We start from the raw sequence: 19,503 nt of genomic DNA, 5'->3' as shown, positions 1-19,503 counted from the left end.
GGGTGAAGAAAGGTAGGTAAGGGGGGGGGTGCCAGAGCCGTCCTGGCACCATTTAGAACACAAGCAGTTCCAATGGAGGCCCCACACGTACTGACAGAAACACACACACCCAGGCCATGCTCAACAGGTTATCACCGAGGCAGATCCAGACCTGTTCCTTGTTCCATGTCACAAGACGGTTGACGGAGAGAGAGAGGAATGTAAGGTACCACCAGTGAAATTATTACTGAGCAATTATCTCACTCTACAAGTCTCTTGCAGGAGTGGATGTTAGTCCTTTATTATGTTGGAGGTTAATCAAATAATTGGAAACTGATTTCCATCATTAAAAAAATGCCCTCTGCTGATCATTATCAACCATAATGTTGGTGTATAACCTCTTCAGGTAATTCTAACCCACACACAGCCACACCACATACACACCAAGGCAGCCCTCCCCCTCTCGCTTTCTCTCTCTCCTTTTGTCTTTCTCTGATCCCCCCTCTCTCTCTCTTGCTCTCTTTCCATATTTAATCATGATAACATGTTTCCAATGTTACTGTGTCTAATGGCGCTCTAATAGATACATCCTGTTCCCAGAAGACCCTTCTCTACATAATTACTTCAGCACTCCCTGTCGTCCCACCAAGAGGACGTTGTCATGGTCAACCAGACACAGACACCAATGATCCACACACTACAGCAATGAAGTCTAGGAGAGACATAGAGAACAAAGTACATGCATACTGTTCCTGGGAAGTATTATAATTCATTATAATTCATTAATATGAATACATATGATGAATGGTGTTTGGAGGTATAAGATATTGATTACTTTTGAAAGATTTTGAGATTCACCAGGACGGGGCTGATCACTGAAGCTTAGTCAATTCAAACGCAGCGATGTTGGTATCTCCCACCGCTCTCTCTCGCCGCTCTCTCCTGCTGCTCTCTTCTCTGAGTAGTATGGTTAATACTTTGATTTGATCAATTGTTTTTCCAGGCTCATGTTAGCCACATACTCCTCATCTTCAGCCAGACAAGTATTGACTATCTATACATAGCTACTGCAGCACTATAGTCTTCATGAAACATCCCATAGTTGTCTTATTAGTATTCAGAAATAGCCTGATGTTGTCAAACTCATAATTCTAGTCAGAATATGAGTCTGATATCTCTCCGTTGGGCTGTGACTATGGGGCGTGTTTCCACCGAACTTGTAAAACAAATGCCTCTTTGCTCAATTGGATAGACCTACAACCAATCAGAGCAACGTAATATGTTGTTTGTTGAAAACAAATTCAACCCAAGGGCTCTTTTGTGACGTTGTTGATTACGTTACTGTTGATTGTGGGCGGGGAGAAGTTGGGCTGGCAGCCAGGCTCATGCAGAAAGGGATTCTACTAGAACAATTTTAAAGATTATATGTGCGTACAGAACAAAGGCCCCTAAATTACTTTTTAAAAGACAAAACACACACAACACTTTAACAAATTTATTTCTGATATTAAACAAAAAATGTTGATGAAATTGGAGTTGGATCTTCTCTGCGGCTCTGAATCTGGTGTTGTCCAATAGTGCTGACTCTACACACACACGCGCACACACACACATTAGACACACACACACATCCCCACATCGTATTGCATATATAAACTAGTAAGAGTGTGTGCTGTGTGTGGGGGGGTCTACCCACCTTAACAAGAAGCAGAAAGGCATTTCCTTGCTTGTTGTGTTCTAGGGGTCAGAACTTGCCACGTTCTCCTGGGGGGTTATTGGTGGTGGGGGGGTGCTTTCTCTTCATCTGCCATCCTGTTCCAGCTTCCCAAGATGGGCATGAAGGGAGGGGGTGAGGGGACCCCGGACTGCTTTTGGGGGGGCGGGGGGCAGGGGGTGTAGCTGCCTGAGGGTATACTAACCTGTAACCTTACATTACATTAGAGCCACCTCTTCACTGCTTCAAAAAGGAACTCTCGACAGGCCCTTGTACCATCACAAAGCACCTTTGGTCGCACAACAACCGCGCAGTTGCCATGGCAGCTACTTACCTCAGTGCAGGGGCTTAAAATGGCCCTAGATGTTGAGATGTTACTGAAGCCATGCCCCACTGGTACACACACACACGCACACACACACACTCACACACACATACACACTTACCACACAGCAGGGTCTGTTTAAGAACACACACACAGGTAGGGAGCAATCAGAACATGCCATTCAGCCGGTTCTCTTGAGAAATGAAATGACTATCCTGACAACATAGAATGTACACACAAGGGAAAAGTGACTAGATTAAACTGGAAATAGAGGAGACTCAGAATAGAGATGGGGGAGGAGGAGCATACACAGGAGGGGAGGAGGAGGAAGGAGAGGAGGTGGAGGAGGCAGAGGAGAGGAGGAAGTAGAGGAGGTGGAGGAGGCAGAGGAGAAGAGGAAGGAGAGGAGGTGGAGGAGGCAGAGGAGAGGAGGAAGGAGAGAAGGTGGAGGAAGCAGAAGAGAGGACGAGGAAGTCACAAAGGCTATAGACACAATCAGTGGGATGCACTGTCTGTTTACTCACTCTAAACGCATACACATGTATCAATTAAGTCACTTTTGATGTTGGAGTCTGTAAAATGACAATCACAGTGTAACTGTAAAATAACCTGCCCTCACCGGCTGTGTGGTACTGTGGAGTCCATTACCAGTCAGGATTCTGGTGTTCTCAAGCTGACTTTGGGTGGAACATGGACCCCTAGGGGTCCGGGTTCTCCTCCAAGCGACACTCTGAGAAACCCAGGTCTGCTGATAGGTCTGGAGGCAGACTTCATGTTAAGGCTAAAGAAAATATGCCCACTCATATTTCTTCACACCTCAGACGTGTGTGTGTGTTCTGGACTTCGAGGGGTGTTCAGCCTGGGTCCTGTTGTCTCACTCGCTTCTCCCTGACATAGCACTTGAGGTCAGACGGGCCTAGTGTTGGCACGACCTTGACCAGGAAGTGAGCAGACCGCAGCACTACCAATCATTGGACTGATCATGGTGATGCGGCTGTCGTCAGTCTTCCTGGACCAGGAAGTAGAGTTGTGGAGCTGTTAGAGAGTAGTGCAACTCCAGGACAGATGGGGAGAGAGGGGGAGGGAAGGGGGATAGAAGGGTGAGAGAGGGGTAAGGACTGACCTATGCAATGTTAGGGTTTTGCTCCTCGTGTGTTCCCCCCCCCCGGTCGGACCCTGGGGGCGTCCCTACGCTCTGGCCTGGAGAGAGACGGACAGACCAGAGCGGCCTGGTGGAAAGGGAGGAAAGGAGAGCAGAGGAGGGGAGGGGTCCAAATGACTGAAAAAGTTAAAGCATGTTTGTGACTTGAAACTAAAGCACACATACTGTATAATATACACACAGATGTACTGTATGTGTGCATGTGTGTTTGATCAACCAACACTTACCATGGTAAGGGCCTGGAGGGTGGAAGAAGGGACGCCCTGACCGGAGGGGGGCCCTGAGCTGTGGGCTTACTTGAAGTCCCCCCGCTGCTGAATCTCAGGCAGGATGGGGAAGATCTTCTGACCCACAAGGGTCAGGGGTTTGCTGCTGCAGTCTGGTAGGGTGGTGCCACCGAGCGGCCTGAGGGTGGGGTGCTGGTAGGTCTCCTTGGGCAGGTTCATCTCTGACAGCTTCAGTCGGCGGACGGAGCGGCGCTTGTGGCCTTGAGGCTTGACCTGGGTGGGAGGCTGGGGCTCATACCCTAACCTCCCCTTGGAGGCCATCTGGGGGATGATCGAGGGCAGCCTTGTGGGGGTCGTCGAGGGCAGCCTGGTGGGGGCCTTCGAGGGCAGCCTGGTGGGGGTCGTTGAGGGCAGCCTGGTGGGGGCCTTCGAGGGCAGCCTGGTGGGGGTCGTTGAGGGCAGCCTGGTGGGGGTCGTCGAGGGCAGCCTGGTGGGGGTCGTCGAGGGCAGCCTGATGGGGGCCTTTGAGAGCAGCCTGGTGGGGGTCGTTGAGAGAAGCCTGGTGGGGGCTGCCTGGGGGACGACACCTGGCATGCTGCTCATGCTTTGGGGAGGGTCCCTGGGGGCCAACACCATGGCAACACCAATCAGTTGAGGAAAGGTCCCATCCATGGTTGTGGAAACACTCTTCCACATTTCTTTCAGCAATTTCATATTATTTGGCTTGTATCCAAAAGGAATTTCTGAATGTGGGAGAAAAGATCAAAGTCTCAATTTAGGAATGAATTGTACATGAGAGACTTTGGCTTGATTAATGGTATGGATTAACTTCTTTGCTTCTTTGACACATACAAGTCTTCTATGTACAAAATGTTGTTGAGTAACTTTGACCAGGCTTATCGATCACATTGTAAGGAGTATAGGGAATACATTGATTATTAATAAAGACCCTTAGGCTACAGACATGAATAAAGAAACATCACTGCTGTGTGGTAAAAAAAAAAAAAGTTTCAACTGAAAATTTAAAACTGTGCGGAGGAGCCTATAAGTAGACGATTTTGTTACTTAATTTCTTGTAACTTAACTTCTTGCGTAATACGGTGGACTAAATTGTTCAATTTAAATCTCACCTATATAAGAACTACAAGGACATAGCGTTCATATAAAAAATATACCTGCACGTGATGTTCCTCAACGGGTGTTTCAAGTCGAAATGAACCATTCCGTGAGAAATTGCAGTTTTATCGTCAAGATTCCTATTGTGCTGTCATGAGGCCCGCATTGTGACGTCATCATAAAATGTGTGATATGGCGATGAGACGGAAAAACTCATGCAAGACTTGTAAACTTTACAAAACTGAACTTAATTGCTTTCTAAACGTGGATATGGCCTGAGCGAGACTTATTTGCAGGCTGTGACATATCTCGCGTTCCACGTCTATTGCAAGCATTTTCATGCTACATTTCACTGCTAAATTATGACAGCAAATACGCAAAGTGTGTCATACTGTCATAGCGTGTATGAACAGTTGGAACTACAGCGGTTGAAACAGGGGTGAAAAAAAGTATTTGTGTGCCCTTAGTTAAAGGGAAGACATGCACCTTATATCTTATTCCAACTACATTGATTGAACCCAGATTTTCTTTCGGTTCAAGCAATGACGCATACTTTTCATAAGTCACTCTTTACCGAGGTGAAGTTAGTTTAATATTAGACATTCGACATTCGTCTGCTAGGGTTAACCCTAGACGAATTCGTCTTCTTTGCAGAGTCGCGTTAGGGACCGGGTAAAAAATAACCTTACAATTTAGAAAATGTATGTTTTTCATTATATTTCTATGGATATAAAACCTCAAAATGTCACCAGATTATTCTAATAACGTCTGGCCTACTTCCACAACCTTTACTTTTGCAATTACATTTCAAACAAAATGATAGAACTATTTTTGGGGGGCTTAAGGATCAGGTCACCTTTATTACTTTTTGGAGATTACATAAACTGCTACTCTGTTCAGGTACAGAGCACTGCCAGAACGAGCAGCACACTGCTCTCCTCTAGAGATAATTTCACCTAACACACAATTCACCAAATGACAGACAACATCAATAGCCAATAGTCTTTATTTTCCTTTTCAGAGAAGTATAAATTGTTTTGCTGCAATAATTCAGTGGATCAGTATCACAAAGAAGAACAGGCATCCTATGAATGTGCGAAGAGGAGTTTACATAAAATGAAGAAAACATCAGAATTACATTGACACTCACTCAACAGGCTGGATAAAGCCTAAACAATAATAAGTTATCACGCAGGGTGCACTCTACTGTGCTAGACAATCGTTTTCAAAATACCGTTTAGTTGTAGCTAACACAGCTCTGCATTTACAGTAAATGTAGGCGAGGTTGGATACATGGAAAACATTATTTTCAGCTCCGCAGAAGTGCAATATTCCATCCATTAATCAAAATGTGTTGCATCAATTGCTAAATCACAAGGAGTCTATTGTATGGTTTCTGTGTCGCGTTCTCATATATTTCTAACGTTTCACGTTGTAATCAAACACATCAGCAGGAGGCTGGAACCTGAATCAGAGCGAAACAAGTAACACAAACTGAACACAAACACGGCTAATGTAACCAAATAAGAACAAATCGTACATTTTCCAGCCATGCATTGTGTTGTGATTTGTCAATGTTAATGTTCTAAGATTTTTGTTTGAGCACTGCGCGGTAGCTCCTTCTTAGGCTCTCTAGCGCCTCCTGTCGGCTGATCTTGTCCCAGCCTTGGGGCAGCTGGGCTGGCTCGCTCTTGAACTCTCCTGCAAACCTGCTGTTGAACCTCGCCATAACGTATCTGGGAATTTAAACACAGTACAGTCTCAGGCTGAGTACAAACATGTGCTAGTAGCACACAAACATGCTAGAAACACTGATTGGAATGTATAATAATTGTGTTGCAGTATTGTATGCATTTCTGTTTCTTAGGCAACGCAACTGTTTCCTTGTAGAAATGGGATGCTACCTTGGTTCCCAATAACAAACAGCCACAGTAGTCATGAAAGGTTTCTTACCTCCAATAGGTGCTGGGGCTTGGGGCCTGAATGTCGGGCTCCTCTTCTGCAATGATCTCTTCAGGGTAGAGGGACTGGTGCTCTTCTGAACGCCTGGTCTGGAACTGTGTATCTTTGTTCAGAACCTGGTCATCCCCGGCCATGTTGCATGGGCAGTCGGAGTGGGAGAGGCAGGTGTTGGAGGTGTAAGAGAGCAAGCCTTCAGGCCTGTGGAGTGGGGTTCTGTGAACCGTGTGCTCATCCATGCCCATCTCGCAGGGTGCCCTGCAGAACGGACACTGCTCCTGGCAACCTCTGACCCGCTGGAGGAGTCTGTCGGGGGGTGGGACAGGCAGTGCCTGGAGGAACTGGACTACTTCGATGGTCTTGGGGAACTCCTGGGAGAGGGCTAGACGCATCTCGGCCACTGCCTCCATCAGGCAGGTGACAAAGCGGTCCCAGTTGGTGGTGATGTGAAACAGAGGCCCCTCTAGGCTTTTCCTGCTCACCTCCACTTCCCCATCTGCCTCCAGCGTCAGACACACCTTCTCCAGGAGCAGCTTGGTGTCGCTCAGCCCCCCGCCAGCCACCTCTGACGTCTGGCTCACGGCCAATGCCATCTTTCCCACCACCTCACCTAGGCGCTGCTGCCTCCATTCTTCCAAGATGGCCGACCCGGACAGGTGGGCCTGGACCCTGGCTTGCAGCCTCTTCCGGCAGAAGCTGTCATAGGAGAAGAGATACTCCAGGAAGCTCTCGAAGCAGTCTTCCTCCAGGAGCTCCTCCAGCAGGTGCAGGTTGAAGGCCTGGGGTGACTTGTATTTCTGTCCATCGTCCCCGCTCATCATCTCCTCCAGGACACGCTCCCCCAGCGGACTGTAGATGTAGTTCAGGGCAGCCGGTCTGAACACCATGTCGGTGAATGCACGGGCCAACCTCCAGGCCTGGTCCCTCTTCCTGAATTGGTAGATGAACTCTGCCAGATGCTGGTCCTTCTGACGGTTCAGGTGGCCCAGCAGGTTTCTGTCTTTTGCATGCATATCTTGGAAGTCAAGGCAGGCTTGCTGGCAGAGGTAGACCTTCAAGTCCACTTCGAACGCAGAGCGGATCTCTATAGCCTTAGTCTTCAAGGCTTTGTCAATGTTATTTAGTACTTCAGTGATGAAGCTGACAGAGAAGTCAGAAAATAATGTGTTTTTCTCTGCCACAAAGTTGTTGTACTCCTTGACAATTTTGGAAGCCAGATTGTTGGCCTCAAGCCTTTGTAGCTTGTTGTTGTCCTCAAACATGTGCTTTAGTCTGCACCGGTATCCAAAGTATTCGTCATTAACAATGAAAGTCTCTGGTTTTTCTGTGCAGATGGCTTCCACCTTCTTCAAGTGCTTGTGAAGCCCTCTGCTAATCAGATTGTTTGTGAGCAGCTCAATCACCTTGGCAGGAAGGTCTTCCTTCTCTGAAGTCCTGAAATCAAAGTTGGACAAAGCCTTGGTCCATATGCCCTCAAACTCCTCCTCTAGCTGATTGTCTTGCAGGAGAATGTTGTTGATCTTGCAGCTCTCTACCAAAGAATGTATCTTGGCCTCTTGCTCCACTTCCATGATGTTCTGGAGGCTCATTAGCTGCGTAGTGGAGTAGTGATTCTCTTGTGCAGACTCCAACTTCATGATTACCTCGTTGGTCACCTTTTCCTGTAACGGGTCCATTGTGAAGTTGGCCATGTATGTGTAGATATAATCCCTGTGAAGGTCATCTTTCTTCAGATACTGTTCCAATCTGGTCCGGATCTTGTCCACTTCGGATTTGACCTTTGACCTGGCCTCCTCCTTCAGTTCCCCCAGTGGGTCATCCAACTCTCCCCGCTCCAGAGCAGAGGCCTTGCAGGCCAGGATCCTCTGTTGGACCCCAGTAAACCAGACCTCCATGTGTTCCTGCAATAGCCTCTCCCACAAGGAGAGCTCAGAACACAGCAGGCAGAAGGCCTCAGCCACCTCAGTGTTCTGGAACCGAATGGCAAAGTCCTCAGCCTTCACTGCATTCCACAAAGTGCACATGTGTGCCTTGAATTCTGTCAAACCCAAAACTTTGGATTTAGCAGATCTCCCCAAGGCCTGGAAAAGACTGTGTTTAAGTTGGAGAACAGATGAGCTGTAGTCCTCACCCACAGTGGCAGTGAGGGAGGAGCCCTGCCATGACCCAATCAGCAGGACTGGAGGACAGTTCATCTTCTTGTTCTGGTGTTTAGCACGGTTGTTGTTTTCCTTCTCTACGTTTTCCTCAGGCAAAGGCAAGGTTCCGTTCTCCTCGGTTTCCGTCTCCAAGATCTGGATCACCTGGCTCAGCTGCAGGCTCTGCTGCTTGGTGTCTGTGCCCACACCCTGGGTGAGGAGCTGGCATACAGGCATGGTTCCAGATTGCTTGCTACGGAGGAGGGCGTTGACCATGACTTGTTGGCCAGGATTCTTTCCCTCGACCTTGTCAGGGGGCAGGTTGAGTAGGATGACATCACTCAAACCTGTCACAAATGTGGCCATCTCATTGTCATGGACCAGCCTTTCACCATCATCAGCCAATCCTGGAGCACACAGTCCCTGCATGTCCATCATTAACAATATGTCACACTCCATGTCCTTCCTGAGGTTGTCAGGGAGACGCAGGCCCAGTAGATACACACCTCTGGGGCACTTGAGCTCTTTAGGTTGTTTGGGAAAGTTCACTCCGAAAACAGCAGAGAAAACCTCTGCGTTCCTGGCTTCTTGGACGCCAAGACTGGTCAAGGCTCGGACGCGTACTCCATCCTTGGAGAGGCGGCGATTGAGCTCGTCAAGAACACAGCTGAGCCACTGGCAAGGCATATTGGAGGCATCTCCGTCCAGGATCTCCAAGGGCACGCCTTGGAGGAGGAGGTCTGCTGCCACGCTGGGGAGCCGCAACACATTGTGGGTGCCACTGCTTGGACTACTGTGCGTCAGTTCAAAGATCAGACCCATCTCTCTCAGGAAATGCTCCAGGCCCAGGGCGAATGGAAACACTTCTGGTTTCATGTCCATATTCTCATCCTCAGAGGAATCCATTTTGCGTCTTTCATTCAGTTCAGTTTCATGTCTGTTCCCTGAGTTGTCCATCGTGGGGTGATGACCATTCTCTGAGACCTCTACACTTCCATTCTCCGACACACCCTTGTCGACCTGGCCATTAGAGAGGCCTTCTTCAACCTGCATCTTCACCTCCTGTTTCACCTTCTTCTCAGATGAGTAAGTATTCAAATGATCTTCATCATCATCATTATATAACTCTTGATTGATTCCCATCATTATTTCCTCGTAAAGCCCCTCCTCCCTCCTGATTGGTCGATTTTCTAACTTGCTTACGTGGCGGAGATGAGGATGCTGTCCCCTCTGCTTAGCCACAAGTCTCAGCTTCATCCAACTCAAGAAGTAGGCTCTCTCAAGCTGATCAGCAGTGGACAGGCTATCAGTGAAAACCCGCATGGCTTCAGTCATTTTATAGCTACCCAGATCATTCTGAAGATCCTGCTTCTCCATCAACAGCTGCTGACTAATCCCCTCCCCTGCCCTCTTCTGCCTGCTCTCCTCCTTCTCCAGCCCTGCTAGCTTGTTCCAGAGAGGGCCCTGCAAAGGTAGCTGCTTCTGTCTATACAGGGCTAACCCCTCTTCCTCCAGACCTTTCAGGACCTCTTCCGCCAGGGCCGAGGCCTTCCTACACACCACCCCCTCATCCACACACATACCCAGCTCCTCTGCCACACGCCCCACTGCTTCTAAGGTTGTGTATTTTAGCCTATCACGCAACAGGTTATTCAGGGCCTCTCTTAACTTGTCAGCAAGCTCTGACTCAGTGACTCCCTGTCCTGAAAGCACCGCCCCCTCAGGTAGACCTAGTCCCTCCATCACCTCCTCACCAGCCAATCCTGCATCAGCTACCATGTCCCCTTCAACTTCCACAGAGTCTGCCATGTCGATGAGGATGAGCTGGCTGGCCAAACCCTTCCAGGAAGCGAGCAGCTGTCTATCCTTCAAGCCGAGGCTTCCACAGAACACCACCACAACGGAGGAAACACGGCAGAGAAAGGTGAGCTGCATCTCGTGAATGGCTGCATCCCCACGGAGGTTGGCCACCGCCAGAGGCTCGGGGAGGACATCCAGTGATGGGTCTCCAGATGGGAGGACCCAGTCCAGCTCCACCAGACCATTGGCCAGCCTCCTAGGCTGCCGGCCACCCTCCATTCCCCGGTGGAGGAACACCTCGCTCTGTCCCCGGGGCCCCCCCACAAGATGATTCAGCACCAGGGACTTGGAGGCTCTGCAATGGCCCAGCTTGACACAGGAGACCAGGGGCATCTCTGTGCTTGCCAGGTCCCCCTCCTGGAGTTTCCTTTCTCCCAGGGAGACGTGGGACTTCCACTGGCCCACCACAGCCCTCAGGGGCCAGAGGAGGAAGCAAGGCTTTGGGTACCGAACCGGGCCCATGACAGGTAGAACCAGGGGAAATGCAAAGCAGCACTGCACCATCCGCACAGTCATCTCCTGCTGCAGTATGCTGCTGGCTGACATGTAGACAGCCATCACCAGATCCAGGGGGTTGAAAGAGGTACTCTCAGCCTCGCTTAGCCCTTGGAGGGTCTCCCCTTCTGGGGTGTCTGCGGGGGCATCAGAGCAACCCAGGAAATATGGGCTACGCGCCTGATGGTTGAGCAGCCAGAGGCGCTGGAGGAAGGTGCGGGGCAGGTGTTTGGCCTCTAGAGGGGGCTGGTTCTCCACGTTCCAGGTGCTGATGTCCAACATGTCTGACAGGTCCAAAGGGGCGGTCCAGAAGGTCTGCAGGCCCAGCCTCAACAGAACCTCTTCGGCCTTGTCCACAGGCAACTCTGGAACATAAGTTGATAATCACATTTTTAAATGTATTTGTTTCGTATGCATCACAGTCAGTGATTTCACACACATTCAACCCGTTCCTTTACATATATAGTCTATTTTTTTACTGGTGTCTCTTGAAAGTGAAAGTCACTTATTCCAATAAATTATGGTACTGATCATGGTCGCACTTAGCATTCAGAACCATTTATTACATACCGCAATTATGTGCAAAGAATTCATGCATTTTCAACTGTATTCTGAGTTATTGAAACAATTGTGTTTCTTGATGGTTATGTTTACTTACTCTTCTTCTTGCTGCTGTGGCTTTTGATAGACAGGGTTTTGCGGTTCACAGACATGTTGAATGTGGGCGTGTCTTTATGTCTGCCAGGTAGGTAGGCAGGGTTGCTACAGTATCTCTTCTCACCAACAGATACCCTCTTTTATTCTGGGATGTCTTTTTGATTGCTGGTGATTTTTGAAAAGAAAAGTGCAGTATAGCATTGTAAGAATTGAATTATTTGAACCTAGACACATTGTAGTCCAATGGGAGCTGTTTTCCAGGGAGAACAACAGGAACTCTTAGCACAATATTGTAAAAAATACAATAATAGACTTCTCATCCCTCAAAACACCATCAAGGTGACCTTTTAATCATTAGGGCAGGGTAAAAAAAAGACACTTAATAAAACCCAGAAGTAGAACAGGCTCATTATTCAAATCTTTCTACCCGTTCACAGTGCAGTGACAGGAGAACTGACATGACTGGAGGCTCTCCTAGGTGAGATAAGCCTGTCTTGTCTCCATATCTCATGTGCCCACAGTCTTTATCTCTCTGCGGAGCGCTTTGTTCTCTTCTTCAATCTCACCTGAGGTGTCTCACTGTCCTCAACGGTAAATCCGCCTGACAAGCGTAACACATCTGTGTTTAAACTGAGTTGTGTGTGTCTGCATGGGTGTGTTTGTCTGCGTGACGTGTGTGATTGGGTGTGTGTGTGTGTGGGGGGGGGGGGGCAAACAGACTACAGGCATTCAGAGTTATTAAGGTAACCCCCACCTGCCACCCCTAACCCCTCACCCCCAGTCCAGGGTCCGGGACTTTGTCATTGAGACCAGGTGCCAGACAGACAGCTCGATACAGAGGCATCATTTACATTTAGTCATTTAGCAGACGCTCTTATCCAGAGCGACTTACATCATATTCTCTCAGCCATCTCACTCTTAATCTCTCACCCATCACTGCTCAGCAGACGTTGCACTAAACACCTGACACTTTCACAGGTGTCAGACCTCACACAATCACAGGTGTGAAGAGACCAAGGCAGAACATATCCCTGGTGTGTCCACTCTCTGTACGCCTCCCTCTCATAGAAATATACTATACAGAATATATAGAAAAAAATATATAAATACACAGCATGTGTAGATTTTGACTTTGGCAACTCTAATTTATGACATAAATAATAAATGTTTAACATTGTGAAAAGCCAATAAAAAATGTAAATGACCACCACAACCTCTAAACCCGCGATGCCCTATTTAGATCTCACATCACCTAATTGCAACATATTTGTTACTCTTCTGTAGACATGATGGTCTGCTGAACCTCTGTATACTGATACATTCTATTTTATATGACGAAAAAAAATGCTTTTTAGAAACATTGAAACATGAAGAAAAATAGGACAAAAAGGAAAGCTCAGAGTGGGTCAATCAACTTTTCCAGTGTACATAGTGAGCAGATTTGTTCAATGAGGTGTGAATTGTCTGTCTCCTGTTACACCATTGGTACGGAACAGTGTTCACCAAACATGCCTGTAATCTAAGCAAACGTCCTTACCTGTGGTCTAGCCGTCCATGGTCAGGTCTTGGAACAGGAACTTCTCTGACCATTCATATGAACCAGTGGTTCCAGCCACAAACCAGTGGTTTTGTCTGGTCGCTTAGTTGTCTGTCTGTCAGGCTCTGTGTCTGTGTGTGTGTGTGTGGTGTGGGAGGTTTTTGCATGTGCAAGAGGAGTTTTATACCTGTGCAAAGGATGATAAGAGGCATTCCTGCTAATATTGTCATGTACCTCAATGGGATGTGAGCACATACACACACACACAAACACGCTCACACACACGCACACACACACACGTCAGAAACACGCACCACATCATCAGGGTTGAAGATCTATAGATTGGCACGTTCATCTGAGTGGTTACGTAAGTCACATATGTACAAAAAAACTTAACCTGCTAACACCTAGCACAAGGACATCAAAATAGAGACTGGGATTAGACACACACACACACACACACACACACACACATATATATATATATATATATATATATATATATATATATACACCTATACATACATAACACTTAAATACAGTATACACAGTACAAACACACATATAAAAATGCATAAGCAGACCCACACACACACAGGATTAGAGAGCAGGTTGAAAGGGGTCAGGGAGACTGTGACTGGAAACATGATCTGTGCGACGTGTGTGTGTGTGACGCAGTTAGGTGTGAAGTAATGAGTGATGGCTGGCAGATAAGCCTACATCAGATTGTTAGAAACAGTCTTTTCATAGTTCCCCTATTGGTGACACCATACAGTGTGTATCTGTGTTCTTTCCCTAGAAGGCCCCAGTGAACACACTTGCGTGACTGACAGTCTCACAGGTGTGTTAATGAGCTGTAGCAAACCTGTCTGTGTGTCGGTTTCACCATCTCCCTCGTCATCACCATCATCGTCAGACAGATTGGGATCACTCCAGCACAGAAAACAAGCCAATTAGCACACAGAAGAAGACATTAGAGGAACCAATGAGGTCAAAGACATCAGAGCAGCCAAAGAGATCATAGAAGATATCAGAAGAGCCAATGAGATCAAATAATACATAAAAGGAAGATTGTTACTACAGATCTGGGAGGTTAGCTGAATTGTAAAAAATTGTAAGATTGGATGAATGATTGAATGTCAAACTTTACTCTAGCTGACATCGAACATTCTCTCTAACTTTACCATTGACACTAGTCCTCAGGGATGAAGGGAAGTGACGTAACGTCAAGTATTAATGGGGCAGTCTGGATTAGGTTATAATTCATGATCTTTATCATCACTGTCCTCATCACCACCATCATCAGTACTCTGGATTAGACTCTGCTGTCCTGGACTTGTCATGTCACATTTTATCAGCTTGTCTGACACATATACAATATAAAATGATTGGTTTGAGCAACCTAAAATCGAAACCAAAGCCTACTTATTACCAAGGTTTTAGGTTGTTTAAGACTAATATCCTACTATATGATTTGGAAGATGAAAATGAAGATGCCTGAAATATGACTCTCCTGTGTGTGTGTGTGTGTGTGTGTGTGTGTGCAGGGGAAGCCTTTCGGCTAGTGAAGTGGACACACACCTAAGGGATAAGTGCTTGTGCGCAGAGGAAAAGATTAGTGGCTCTCTATTTCTGTACCGCAAAGCTCTTTAAATGATCTTAGCCTGTCGTGTCAAGGAGTGGATGACTGAGGTGTGTGCATGTGTGTGTGTGTGTTTGTGAACGTGTGTCTCTTTCCAGATCCACCTCCCGTAGTCTTCCGTTCCTGTTGAATCGCTCGATCGTTCTTGTCCTCTGTCCTGTTGAACATTTTGAGGACTCTGTCTCTCTTTCTCCCGCTCTCTCTCCATCCTTGGCGCGTGGCTGAGCAGGAAGCAGGACTCCTGAAAGCACTGTCAGCTTCAGCCCCAGGAGAGGAAAGGCAGGGTAGCAGGGTCCTGAGCCTCCGGGATACACAGCCATCAAGATGCTGGTCACCATGCTGACAGCCATGTACATGATGGTCCGGGTAGCTGAATCGGTAAGGTCAGGATGTGCGGGTAGATACACGTGTGTGTATATGAAAGTATGTATTGAAGTGCTTCTTGGTACTTTTACGAGAATGTGTGTTTACAGTGTGTGTGTGTGTACTGGGTGAATGACACCAACACCATGCTCCTATGGGTGTCAACTGTACAAGTAGATCGTTATCAACTTGGGTCCTTTAGATGCTTGGTCTGTAAATGTAGTTCATTTTAAATGTAGTTAATTTACAGTAAGAGAAAACATTTTTTGATCCCCTGCTCATTTTGTACTTTTGCCCACTGACAAAGAAATGATCAGTCTATAATTTTAATGGTAGGTTTATTTGAACAGTGAGAGACAGAATAACAACAACAAAATTCAGAAAAACGCATGTCAAAATTGTTATGAATTGAATTGTACTTTAATGAGTGAAATAAGTATTTGACCCCTCAATCTGAGAGATTTCTGGCTCCCAGGTGTCTTTTATACAGGAAATGTGCAGAGATTAGGAGCACACTCCTAAAGGGAGTGCTCCTAATTTCAGTTTGCAATCAATCAATCAGATTCCAAACTCTCCATGGCCAAGACCAAAGAGCTGTCCAAGGATGTCAGGGAAAATTGTGGACCTGCACAAGGCTGGAATGGGCTACAAGACCATCACCAAGCAGCTTGGTGAGAAGGTGACAACAGTTGGTGCGATTATTCGCAAATGGAAGAAACACAAAAGAACTGTCAATCTCCCTCGCTCTGGGGCTCCGTGCAAGATCTCACCTTGATCGAGCTCTTTGGCATCAACTCAACTCGACGGGTTTACAGGAGGAGGAATGCTGCCTATGACCATTATGAATGCTGCCTTAGAACACCATTCCCACCGTCAAACACGGAGGTGGAAACCTTATGCTTTGGGAATGTTTTTCTGCTAAGGGGACAGGACAACTTCACTGCATCTACGGCTGATGGGCAGGGCCATGTACCATCAAATCTCTGGGTGAAAACCTCCTTCCCTCAGCCAAGTCATTGAAAATGGCTCGTGGATGGGTATTCCAGCATGACAATGACCCAAAACACACGGCCAAGGCAACAAAGTAGTGGCTCAAGAAGAAGCACATTAAGGTCCTGGAGTGGCCTAGCCAGTCTCCAGACCTTAATCCCATAGGGAATCTGTGGAGAGAGCTGTAGGTTTGAGTTGCCAAACTTCAGCCTCGAAACCTTAATGACTTGGAGAAGATATGCAAAGAGGAGTGGGACAACATGTCATTCTGTCTCTCAATGTTCAAATAAACCTTCCATTAAAATTATAGACTGATCATATCTTTGTCAGTGGGCAAACATACAAAATCAGCAAGGGATCAAATTATTTTTTCCCTTACTGTAAGTCAGAGGCCAGTGTCTATTTGAGTGTCCTTTGATGTCCTTAAGCTACTGGACATACAAAAATGACATTGACAGTGACCGAGCAAGGAGCTTACCAGTGATTGAGCCAATGATGCCATGACAACTGTTTTCCTGTTAACCTAATGGGATGTCGAGTGCCTATGTTAAAGATCATGGGTTTATTTCAGGGTGTTGTGTTAAAGGATCATAGAGACAGATACCAAAGAGAAAGACTCACATTTTAGAATGACACAGAAAATGGATGTGACTTGTGGTTAACCTGAGGTTAATGCTTTCTAACACACACACACACACACACACACACACACACACACACACACACACACACACACACACACACACACACACACACACACACACACCCACACACACCCACTTACACACACACATGATAAAGGTTGATCAAACACACACATTCATATACACACAAACACACAAGCTAATGGTTGTTCAAACACACAGTCATGTACACACAAACACACTCCGCTAATCCGGTGTTTCCTTCCCAGTTAGGGATGCGTTTTTCCCGCCAGCCTGATCCACTGCCCTTCATGGTGTCCCAGCCTCTCCCCTGGCAGGTCCACTCTGTATCACACAGTAGGAGGAGCAGCAGGACAGATGAGGTGAGTACACACACACACACACACGCTCTGACTCACACATACACACACTTACTCACACACACTCACTTACACACTCACATACACACACTCACTCACACGCACACACATTCACATCCTCACACACATATGCACACATTCACACTCAGACACATACCCAAACATACATTCACACACACAACCACACGTACACACACACATAGACTCGTGTGCACACACAGCAGATACATCTAGACTGCCATATTGTATTGAGTTCTAATCTGAGCACAGTTGAACTCCATCCCCAGTGTCCCCTCTGAGCCCACAGAGCTGACTAATGTGACTCAGCATCTGAGGTTGGATCACATGTTCTTGCCTCTGCCAAGACGACAGTCAGACAGACAGACATGCATACAGAAAGATAGGCAGGCAGGCAGACACAGACTGATGTAGATAGGCAGAACGAAAGAAAGACAGACATACAGACAGACAGACAGACAAAAAGGCAGACAGACAGGTTAAGCTCTGTGGTCTGAGGTACCTGCACTGGCTGGTAGCCATGGTAATCCCTACTAGCTGCAGGGCTTAAGAGAGGTCACCAGCCGGCCTGGGGAGCAGCTCAGCCAGAGGACACCCAGGACAGGAGACTGGACCTAGGTAGACTAGCATGCTGCTAACATGCCTTAGCAGGCTACTAGCACACTTTAGCATGGTGCATCCTCTTTAGCAACAAGCCTTTGCATGCTATAAGAATGCATGTCTCTGTGTGTGTGTGTGTGTGTGTGTGTAACCCACATTTAAAGACATGTTTTGGAATTCATTTAGACAGCCTGCAGTGAGGTTTTGGTGCATGCAATATTTGCGGGGGAACCACTTGGCCACACATTCTGCAGTGGCACATTTACTGGCAAAAGTCTGAATAATTTTATTTAATCAGCATGAATTCAGCTACGCCAGCTTTAATGAAACCATACTTAAGCCATACCTGAATAATAGCGCCTTGGCATGTGTTTTCTGTTGCCATGGACACCACTATGTTCCAGAACAGCAGGATGCCATGGTGACAGGCATCAGGTGCCTGTGTTGTTAACATAGAACCAGTGTATTGGAATACCAGCTTACACACTGTAGCAAATTGTTGTTTTGCATTGGCATTAGAAGAATTTGTCCAGCACACACACACTTACACACACACGCATTCCAACCCGATGGACTGATTGCAAACAGGTATATGGCGTGTGCAACAAATCTGAGGACTGTCATCTATGCATGAGCGCATGTTTGTCTGGGTGTGTGTGTTTACTTGAGGAAGTATGTGTGTCAAGTCCTGGCTGTGCTGCTAGCTATGTTAGCTTATCCATTTTATGTGGAAAAATACTCTGTCCATTTTCACAGTATGAAGGCCAGAGGAGGAACAGCATGGGAGTTTACAGAAAGAGTAAGTATAACATCTTCTCATTAATGATACACATTACTCTGTAGAACCATGGAATAATATACAATACCCTTCTGTTTAGCCTCTTAGCATTCTGTGTAGAAACCTTGTACAATCAGATGGAACCGTAAGATTTGTAATGGAATCTTTTTTCAATAAAACGGTTCTTCCACTGTGCCAAAGGGTTCTACACAATAATCTGATAGCAGAACACAACTTTGATTCCAGATTATGTAGATTCACATTTACTTCATGCCATTCTAACAGTCATCCTTACATAAAAATCGCATTAAAAGTAGTATCAAATTACTCATTCATATAAATAATCCACATTTATTCAAATCGCTAGTCTGGTTTCCCAGACACAGACCAGCCAGACGATGTCTGACTAACCTGTCAATCGTGTGCTTGGACTTCAATCATTGATACAGACTTCTTCTCCACTGCCACCATGGCTGCCTCTTTGGCAATCCCCTGTCTCCTGTCGTGCCCAGACTCCACGGCCAGCAACGGGCACCCCGCCTCCATGGACGCCGCCCCACTCAGCCCCGTGGAGGCCGACAAGGCTGCCGCCACCATCCAAACTCAGTACAGGAAATACCAGCAGAAGAAGCACAAAGATACCAAGTAGAGTGAAAGAGGAGGAGGGAGCCCTCTACTGGAGGGAGATAGATGGATGGACAGATTGATGGATGGATGGAGGTGTGGACAGAAGGATGGCGGGAGGGAGGAAGGGAAAGAGGGGACACACAGAGGAGGAGGGAATGGAGGAGAGGATGGAAGGATGGATGGAGAAAGAAATGATGGAGGAGGAGATGGGGGGTTGGTGGTGAACAATGGATATGCTGATTAACGGAGAGCTGGATCGACACAATATGTGGGCAAGAAAAGAAAGAAAGTA

The 19,503-nt window shown here is 47.0% G+C and overlaps 3 protein-coding genes across 5 annotated transcripts; 1 reads left to right on the top strand and 2 right to left on the bottom strand.

Moving 5' to 3' along the window:
* Nucleotides 1-1,460: 1,460 nt before the first annotated feature.
* On the bottom strand, nucleotides 1,461-4,664 carry LOC146257252 (uncharacterized). Its single transcript, XM_084675004.1, has 6 exons — nucleotides 4,583-4,664; nucleotides 3,408-4,150; nucleotides 3,142-3,247; nucleotides 2,638-3,027; nucleotides 1,676-2,152; nucleotides 1,461-1,565 (listed from the first exon to the last, which is right to left on the bottom strand). Exon 2 carries the CDS (start codon nucleotides 4,119-4,121, stop codon nucleotides 3,474-3,476), a length of 648 nt encoding a protein of 215 aa, XP_084531130.1. The 5' UTR covers nucleotides 4,122-4,150; nucleotides 4,583-4,664; the 3' UTR covers nucleotides 1,461-1,565; nucleotides 1,676-2,152; nucleotides 2,638-3,027; nucleotides 3,142-3,247; nucleotides 3,408-3,473.
* Nucleotides 4,665-5,511: 847 nt separating this feature from the next.
* gvin1l2 (GTPase, very large interferon inducible 1-like 2) lies at nucleotides 5,512-11,688 on the bottom strand. Its single transcript, XM_084674995.1, has 3 exons — nucleotides 11,634-11,688; nucleotides 6,477-11,340; nucleotides 5,512-6,259 (listed from the first exon to the last, which is right to left on the bottom strand). Exons 1-3 carry the CDS (start codon nucleotides 11,686-11,688, stop codon nucleotides 6,109-6,111), a joined length of 5,070 nt encoding a protein of 1,689 aa, XP_084531121.1. The 3' UTR covers nucleotides 5,512-6,108.
* A 3,447-nt stretch (nucleotides 11,689-15,135) lies between these two features.
* LOC146257250 (uncharacterized) lies at nucleotides 15,136-19,287 on the top strand. 3 transcript variants are annotated; one of them, XM_084675172.1, is made up of 4 exons: nucleotides 15,136-15,189; nucleotides 17,078-17,191; nucleotides 18,563-18,605; nucleotides 19,097-19,287. In XM_084675172.1, exons 1-4 carry the CDS (start codon nucleotides 15,136-15,138, stop codon nucleotides 19,231-19,233), a joined length of 348 nt encoding a protein of 115 aa, XP_084531298.1. In that variant the 3' UTR covers nucleotides 19,234-19,287. The 3 variants fall into 3 exon arrangements, 2 of the variants coding, with proteins under 2 accessions (XP_084531298.1, XP_084531297.1); XM_084675171.1 differs by having other exon boundaries at nucleotides 19,034-19,287; XR_014730000.1 differs by lacking the exons at nucleotides 15,136-15,189; nucleotides 17,078-17,191 and adding an exon at nucleotides 18,280-18,394 and having other exon boundaries at nucleotides 19,034-19,126.
* Nucleotides 19,288-19,503: the final 216 nt, after the last annotated feature.

Source organism: Hypomesus nipponensis, chromosome 15 (genome assembly GCF_054491055.1).
Source record: "Hypomesus nipponensis isolate SF chromosome 15, ASM5449105v1, whole genome shotgun sequence".
Lineage (NCBI taxonomy): Eukaryota > Metazoa > Chordata > Actinopteri > Osmeriformes > Osmeridae > Hypomesus > Hypomesus nipponensis.
This window is presented reverse-complemented; position numbering and strand designations above follow the sequence as displayed.

Bases quoted from the DNA above. Each gene is read 5' to 3' on its own strand.
- gvin1l2 (XM_084674995.1), bottom strand. From the start codon at position 11,688: ATGTCTGTGAACCGCAAAACCCTGTCTATCAAAAGCCACAGCAGCAAG. The intron at 11,341-11,633 runs GTAAGTAAACAT...CTTATGTTCCAG, and splicing joins CCACAGCAGCAAGAAGAAGA to AGTTGCCTGTGGACAAGGCC. The intron at 6,260-6,476 runs GTAAGAAACCTT...TTAAATTCCCAG, and splicing joins AGCCCCAGCACCTATTGGAG to ATACGTTATGGCGAGGTTCA.
- LOC146257252 (XM_084675004.1), bottom strand. From the start codon at position 4,121: ATGAAATTGCTGAAAGAAATGTGGAAGAGTGTTTCCACAACCATGGAT.
- LOC146257250 (XM_084675171.1), top strand. From the start codon at position 15,136: ATGCTGGTCACCATGCTGACAGCCATGTACATGATGGTCCGGGTAGCT. The intron at 15,190-17,077 runs GTAAGGTCAGGA...TTTCCTTCCCAG, and splicing joins TGGTCCGGGTAGCTGAATCG to TTAGGGATGCGTTTTTCCCG. The intron at 18,606-19,033 runs GTAAGTATAACA...TCATTGATACAG, and splicing joins CATGGGAGTTTACAGAAAGA to ACTTCTTCTCCACTGCCACC.